Source organism: Australozyma saopauloensis, chromosome 4 (assembly GCF_035610405.1).
Source record: "Australozyma saopauloensis chromosome 4, complete sequence".
Taxonomy (NCBI): Eukaryota; Fungi; Ascomycota; class Pichiomycetes; order Serinales; family Metschnikowiaceae; genus Australozyma; species Australozyma saopauloensis.
The window spans coordinates 1,983,932-1,992,500 of NC_086134.1; the positions used below are offsets into that span (position 1 = coordinate 1,983,932).

Below are 8,569 nucleotides of genomic sequence, written 5' to 3' on the forward strand. Positions count from 1 at the left end.
TGAAGGTACCAAATATCTAACTTTGAAGAGCGTGTGATGTAGATCATCAATTTGCAGCCTTATCACCGCGATCTGAATTGATAGTGATGAAATCTATGATACAATCTATGTACAATATTAGTTTTATATGAATTCGATAATGAGTTCGCCTTCGACGGAGTTAAGAGATACGACTCGAAAATCTTGCATTTGCACAACACTGCCAACTTGAAGGTTCTGCTTCTTGAACTCCTCAAGCAAATACTCGTTTTGAATGATGGTTACATTGATCCCTGTAAATTCAATCATAGATGCCTTGACATCTCCATACTTGGCGTCGCTACGTAGCACAAAGGAAAACGTTATTGGGACATCGACGGTGCCTCTTGTTTTCGCCTTGAAATACTCATCCAAAAAGCGACAAATCCAGAATTTGTTTGACAGACGTTGTGTGGCTCTGTTCATGAACTCGCGATACTGTAGTTTGCTAACAATTCGTTCGATATCGCGAATGTAGCGCTCGCAATTGTCGCTATCTCTCAAGAGATGCAGCTGCAAATTCCAGTGGTTTACCAAATCCACGTATCTTCTCAATGGCGATGTGAGGTTCAGATATAGTTCGAGGCCTAGAGATGTGTGCGAACCAACTCTAGTAGTGAAATTTGCTGTAGTCAATACTGAGCCTAGTGATGATTGTTCCGCTAGGTCTGGAGTCTGCCCATTCTCATAAACGCTCCGAGTCATTCTTTCGAGTGAGGTTCTGACACCGTCTGACATGTTGAGACTTTGCTCCTTGTAGATGAACGGGATTTCTCGAGAGTTGGCAAAATGGGCGCCCGCAAAGTTGGCGGTGATCATGAAATTAGACACGAGCTGTTGAGACTTGGACATGAAATTCTGGTCCGGATTGTTTGTTACAGTAACTATAGGGACTTTGTTGTCGTCACAAGCATCCAATGTTGCGGACCAGCCGTTTTCGACTTCAGAGATGCGATTGGGCTGAGCAAAATCCAAATAATCAACCATCACACCACTAGCAGGATTATTGATTTCCAAGCCCTTGCCAAGTTTCATACGAATATGTCTGAGTATGCTTGAGATGTGATAGAGTTTGAAAAGGTTTGCCTCATGAGACTTTAGAGGTAAAGTATCGGCAGCAAAAGATTTCATGTTCTCTGGAGAGCTTAATATTTTGTTGACATGGTCGTAGGTGAAATTTTTCGGGAAGTTCTTTGCATTGAATGCCTTCACTTGAACAGTTTGTAGGATATTTTGCTGGATCTTCTCTGCCAACTGAACTGGTGGTTTTTGAACTTTGCTTGCTCTTATATCATTCAAATAGTTGTCAATCAAAGATTTTTCCAAAGAGAATTGTATTGCTAGAGTTCGCTTGGACTCCCCGTCACGTCTTGGTGGCTCCAATCCACACATCTGAGATATTGTAAAAGGCAACATCATGATGGGTCCTTCCGGATTGTAGCAGGTGCTTCCCATCTCTAACGCGAGCTCGCTAATCTTTGATTCCGGCTTTATGAAAGAGGTCGGGTTGGCAATATGAACAGAGATAACGTAGTTCGTTTGTGTTTCCGAAATGGAGATTCCATCATCGATCTCATGAGCTGTCGCTGCATCGATACAATAAACGGGTGTATCTCCGAAATCTTCACGAACTTTTGCTAGCGGGTCCATTAAATAAAGGTTCTCGTTGATTTCTTCGGAAGTATTATCTTGATGGGAAACGAACTTGACATCAAAAAAGTCAAGATAATCAGCCAATAAATCGGCATCAAGGTTTGCTTGTGTGTATGGAGTTTTGGTCAGTGAGCTCCAAGACTCTGGGTTCTGCTCCTTGTTCTCGTCTAATCTCTTCAGGATTTCGTAAGCTTTTGACCTGACACTTTCCGCTTTGCTGTCGTATCCTGGCAATGACATGTCTCTGAGTACATCGATTTTCTTGACGAGAACACTCATTAGACTTGTCATAACCTGATCGTTTGCATAATCATTCGCAACAAAGGATTTTAGAGCTTTGACAATGGTGTTGTAGCTACTTGGTCTGGCATTTTCTCCTTTCAAGAAGCTCACATAGAAATTGGCGAAATCTACAAGACTTTTGCTTTTGAGCTCCATCTTGGCGATCTCTGATTCCCAATAAAACTGTTCAGTGATTGCAGTCACCCCCACAGGCATCATTATCGATCTCAGCATTTCAATTCTCCAGGTGCGACTGCTTTTTCGAAGACTCGAGAGAAGTGCAACATAGTGGGCAGCTGCAATCTTCGACGTTTCTGCGTCTTCCACCGGGCATGATTCTTGTTGCTGGAACGAGGGACCGGTAAGTATTTGATACAATTCAAAGAGCGAAAATGTTCTTTTTCTCAACAACTGCCCACCATTGTTTTCGTCGAGACACCTGTAGAATAGATCTAGTCTCTCTGCGTAGAACGCGATCAACAGGAAACTCTCAATTGAAAGTTTCCGTAACAGCTTGGCATACACATCGCGTGCGCTCGAAGGTACGATGAATGTATTAACTCCAGTATCGGTCAAGAACTGAGAGGTTGCTTGTGCTACTAACAAGTCATCTCCGACGTTGTGCAAGCTTGCCTCGCTGGCCAGAGGAGCAGTGGATTTTTCGAGATTATCCCTATCTCTTCTCCATTTCTTACGTTCCAATGGATTTGTTTTAGTACCCTTGGAGAATGTGCTATCAGGCATTCCACTTGGTGCCACTCCCGGATACTTTTCTTCCATTGTTATGAGATTGAGAGATTCAACTAGTTGAGAAGGTAAAACGTCTGGAACTCGCAACTTGATACAGCCTTTTGGTCCATATAATATTTCACCATCCTCACTTAAAAACGTATAGGTATCTTGGCCTAATTCCGGAGGTAGAGCAACTACCAAGTGCAACTTTGTGTTCTGGTCCAGGATCAGCACCAAGTCTCCTATTGCAATCGGCTTTTGTAGTTGCGCCCTAGACACTGTTGCATTAGTGAAGAACTCATCTATTTTTGCTTTCAAATGTGGACCTTGAGAAGCTGACCATTGCTTAGCCGGTTTTTCAACCCGGAGAACTGTTCTGTCACGACACTCGGAAATGATCGCTAGCAACGCCTTTTTATTACTGATAGAGGGCGCATCTTCTGGTTTCTGACCCGCATTTCTATTTTGTATAGTGGGGCTTGGCCATTTCAGGCGTCTATCAACAATCTTATCTAGATCTGATAAGAAAGTACTGGCAGCTGAGGCACCACCAGAAGCCTTAATATCCGAGCTCTTTCTCGGAGCTTTGTGTCGGAGCCTGATAGACTGACAATACAACAAGTATGGCCGTCGGAGTATCTGCCATTTTGTTCTTGGAATCATCTAACCATTTGTGATGGAGTATACTCTTCTGTGTACCCCACAAATCGATGCAATAGAGACTTATGCACCAGTCAAGGATTTTACCAAGTCTTATCAATTCAAATTTGCAAGTCATTTTTGGACAAATAATATTTTCAGATAAGTTAGCGGACGAATAAGTTGTCTGTAGTTTAGTGTCACCACACACAAGACGCCAGAGTTTGTGACCTGAGTGAATCTGAGGGATGAGTCAAAGTGGATTGGAAAACATTATACCCAATCGGAATTAACAAGGTATTCTATTCAATTGATGCCTTGTAGAATCACCTCAGGGTTGACCAGTGCAATTGATACACAATCTTAAAGTTTGTACGAATCGACTGAACTGAGAATTATTTAGTATAGTCTTCCTTTTTGATGTGTTCTCGATTCTATCAGCTCTTATTGATATTATCGGAATTTTCCCTTTCTTGTAGTTATCAACCATTTGCAAGTGTGTCCTGAGAGTGACAACTGCAAACACAATGAAAAATGCAAACTTCTAATCAATCAAATTCTCTTTCACCAATTGTCTCAAAAGAAATACAGGCTACATTTTTCAAGGATTGGTGGAATTAAGAATAGAATATTCGCTGTGTTTCTCAGGCGAGTGAATCGTTGAAGCCCTCCTGCCACTCAAACTGGTACTGTAGATGAGACTATTGTAGACTGCTTGGCATCGGCTTTGCAAACCACTATCAGCAAAATATGTCATTACTTGGATGTTTGTCTGTGTTGAAGTGTTGAAGACAGAAATGCTTCCACCGACAATGTAAAGAACATATAAAACAAGTCGTTTTTTACTGTCAATAGAGGCTCTGTGGCCGAGCGGTCTAAGGCGGCAGACTCAAGTTCTGTTATCGTAAGATGCGCGTGTTCGAATCACGCCGGAGTCAGATATCTACTTCCTCTATTTTCTTTTTGCATTTTTCTACTCAATGTAGCACCTTACTGAGTTACTTCTAAGACACGATGGATGTTTGTCTCAGGTTGTTTGGCTCACGTATGAAAATCTGAGCTCACGAAGTAGACACATTTTCAAAATAAGGAAAAAAGGAATAGTTTCGAATACTCAGGTCCATGAAAGGGATATATATAGTGATGAATGTAGGTTCTCTCAGTGCGCCGAGCTAGTTCTATTATTCTTCTTGCAATGATTTGCGATTCAGATACTTTGTATCTAACAACGATGAATGCATGATTCGCCGATTCCAATTATAATGCGTAATTTTGCATTTGACTTCAATTATCTTTCGATTTGAGAAGTCTTTGTTGATTCATCTCATTACACCTTGAATGGAGGGTTTGTGACAACAAAGTAGGGTTACAGACTGAAGTACATGTACGCACAGACCATAGAAGAATAAATTCGGTAAGGTTGATCTCCAGCATCAAAGAGATATCCGTCATAATTGACCAATGCTGAGCAGAATATCCAGTATGTCGTCTCTCAGATTTTGTCACTACGTATCTTTATTACTTTAGGGGAAATCTGGATTTTTTTCGGAATCATTCAACTCTCGGCTTGGACAACTGCCAGCTAAAAATATACCGTAGTTATGTGGGAGATCCGGAACAAGTCCCAAGAAAATCTTCCGGTTGCGGCCATATCAAGTGGAAAATACTGTTTCCCGTCCGATCAACGTTAGTCAAGCCACTTAGAGCCACACTGAGTAATGCAGTGGGAGACCATGTGTGAAATTGTGGTGCTGCAATCTTTTTTGGTACTTTTTTCTCTTTTAATGAAGAGAACCTTTCGGCACTTTGTTTTGATTAGAAAGATAAGGGTGATTCCGAGCAATGAAAATACTTAATAGGATATGTTTACGATGACAAAAACTCTACGATTTGATGAAACTAGTGCCCTCTATCCCACCATCTTTCAAGTATGAAGACAGCACAACAGAGAGGCAACATAGAAGAACAGAGACGGCAACTAAGCCTGATGCGTAACCGCTTCAAGGAAGAATAGACGCCCACCACAGTTAAAACTGTTCAAGCGATGAAGAAGAGATTTGCTAAGGAACAGTCAGAGGTCTCTCATTGGGAACATATGTTGGAATGCACAACTTACAGACTCCTTTTGAACGCTCTGAGTCCGAGGGCATGGAAGACATAACTCCTCAGCAATATACGTGAGCAAAAGCCGGAATGTCTCTAATGATGATTGCCTGCCTCGCATGACACTCTTAACTCACATATCACATTGGCATCAAATGAATTATAAGATGAATATGGGGGTCAAAGATGGAAGATCAGTAGTTTTTGACAATTTAGGGCCCATTAATATCAATTTGAGTCTTTTTCAAGCACTGATGATTATGAAAACTGACAAATTTGTATGGACGTTAGGCGCCAAATTGTATTCGATCAGAATTGATAGATCTTTCGATAGAGTGTCAGACACATTGTTGAAATTGAGCAGAAATTTATACAATGGATAGAGATTGCCCTCAAACAATTTTCTGTTTGCGAATGGAATACATCTAGGTTCAATTGGGTAGATTTCCAATGAGAGAAGTAGCCAGTTGAAGAGATGGCGAATGAAAGAGGTTGAGAACCATTTCATGCTGTAAGAAAGAACGGGCCGAAATCATTCATTCACCAGTTGCACGTTTGGGCGCTTGGCTAGCGTATCAAACAGCCGAAATAGAGAGAGTAACAGGAAACGTATCGATTTATCCACCAATACTTGAGTTTTGGTTGCCGAAGTCAATCCAGAAAGACTTGTCACCATCAAACGAGATAATCCACCTCCAAGCCTTCGCTGGATTCCAGAATTCGTTTCGGTTGCAAAAATTCTAGTGCAACGTAAGGAAAAGCGATTTTCGACACTTCCGCACATTGTGGGCCAGTACGCAAACAATCAGTGATCTTGTTCATGATAAGATCACAACATTCTGAGCATCTCACGCTGAGTTGACTTCACTACCAGCATTTTGAGACAGGTGCTGGAATTGAGAGTTTGTGTGCGCTGAATCTGATCGAAGACAGCGACAAAACCAAAAAAAAGGATCAAAAGAAGTCGCCCGACATTAAATAAACCTTTTGAAATGCGTCGGTGTGGAATCAGAGTATTTTTTGTAAAGAGTTTTGACTATGGCTTGGGTTCAATCCATAGAGTCAACCCAGTCAATGAGTTTAAGCAAGAATACAAAGAAAAAGGGCTGTATCCGGGGCTTTTGATGAAGAAGTTTGTCGCAATCCACTGATTTGACAAAATAAACCTCTTGCTGTGAATATGAGATGCAAAGTAAGTTCTATATTCAGAGAGTCAAAAATGATGGTGCCCGAACCTTTCAAAATCCACCAAATCCATTCCTTGATCAATAAGAGAGTTTAGCATTCATAATTGAAAGCTTTTTGTGACTCTCGAATCGAAACTCGCTCATACAGTTGATCTCAGATCAACAGAATCTAAAAACACCAATCGAATCGAAGATGCCGTTCAAAAGCAGTTGTTCACGAGTACCTCAAACAAAATGGTGTTCAGTTTTATCAAAGTTCCCGCTTTTTGCATAAAACTTTGATAGGCTTGTTTCATCCGACAACTTGCGTCGACTTGGTGTCATTTTAATTCCAATGAACAATGACACAATAATTTGGTGACCAGGAGCGAAATACAAGTACTCCATGCCTGGAACTGGAAGCAATTTCCATGTTGGGCTTGTCATATCGTATCGACACGGACATCACTTCACTTTCTTGAGACCTTTTGATGGAGCAAAAATATGCACACTCACATACCCTCCAAACGCTCAATCAGCGTCAATTGTATCAAAATGGGAAACTTTTATAATATGTTTCAATTCAGAACCCCAAGATTTTATATCACGCCACAAGCAATATTCCATTTGCCCTTTGTTTTATCCCCCGGAAGCCCATCACCCCAAAAGCCATTCAAATCCGATCAAGCAGTTCAATGAACTGTATTAAAGACAGTATCCTTGCCCCATTTATCCCATTTACCCATTTTATTGTTCCAGAAGCCACTCACCGTCCCGTTATTGCCGTGAAAGATCCCACTAACCCATTCGATTCCGTACAGCCTCAAACCCACTCCAAACCCACAAATAGCCACAGATTTTAACCGAACTCAATAAATTCCGCACTTTATCAACTTTTACAACCCTCGGACCCCCTCTTTCTTCAGATCTTGTGAACGACCTGGAAAAAAAGTGGTGGGTGTTGTTATGATTCGCGCGCGCCTATGTTTATGCGTTCCGGAGCGTGTCCAGCGAAGGGCTGAGGGAAATTGACGATGAAAGTAGAGACAAATTGCGAAATCTGTATTAATAATATTTGGAATGCTAAACGAACTCAATTCGAGGTTTTTGGACGATATTTTGTGCTAAATTTCTGACTATTGAGTCGGATTGAGTGTTGGAAATGACGATACGCATGCAACGGCTCTCTGAAAAATCAAACGAAAAATTGTGGTGACTAAACTGATTGAAAAGTAATTTTTGCTAACTACCATACTGATTTTGAAGTTTTAATGATTTTTGTGATCTTAGAGCATCTGACAATTGTCAATGTAAGTGCCACACAGGGGCAAGCTACAAACTCATTTCGACCATGTGTTCGAAAAGCACTACAAATTATATGAAAATAGTCTCATAATACTCTAAAACTTCCATCAATGGGGCTCTCGTGAAATTTTGTCCAAATTGATGGTGTAACCTTATGTTCTTGGCTCATTGAGCATTGTCAACAAAACGTAGCTCTATGGCCACACATCTCTTCTCAAACGAACAAGTTTCGCTTCTCATTGTAACTTATTGCGAAAATGATCGTGTCAAGGTCTATGAGCTCGACCTATACTGATCAACATAGTCTTCTTCAGGGGCTTTGTGAAAGCTAAGAGAGTAGCAGCTTGAGGTTTGATGTTTTACAGCAGATCGGGCATCATGCCAATTATATTCTTTGAAAGTATATCATCCCCGTCTTTAGTTTGCTAGCAATGTCCCCGTAAAACCGCTTCATCCTGACTTTGGCTTTCCTTAGCCAATGCTGACCTACACCACAACCAAACGAATCGATCATTGTAAAGCACAAGTAAACCCAAAAACCTTTTCGCAAAATCTATATGTTAATTGAGAGCATACTGCTCCATAAAAAGTCTTTTATTCGGTGCTCAGCCTGCGAATCAGCAAGTTTTGAGAATATTTTGATTCCTAGCTGAACTATTTGCAGCTATGAA

The 8,569-nt window shown here is 41.0% G+C and overlaps 1 protein-coding gene and 1 non-coding gene across 2 annotated transcripts; one reads left to right on the top strand and one right to left on the bottom strand.

The window, feature by feature from the left end:
- Positions 1-123: 123 nt before the first annotated feature.
- Positions 124-3,348, bottom strand: PUMCH_003894 (uncharacterized protein; the record flags this gene model as incomplete). Its single annotated transcript, XM_063022848.1, has 1 exon — positions 124-3,348. One exon carries the CDS (start codon positions 3,346-3,348, stop codon positions 124-126), a length of 3,225 nt encoding a protein of 1,074 aa, XP_062878918.1.
- Positions 3,349-4,180: 832 nt separating this feature from the next.
- Positions 4,181-4,262, top strand: PUMCH_003895. Its single transcript has one exon. It is a non-coding gene; the product is annotated as a tRNA-Leu (tRNA).
- Positions 4,263-8,569: the final 4,307 nt, after the last annotated feature.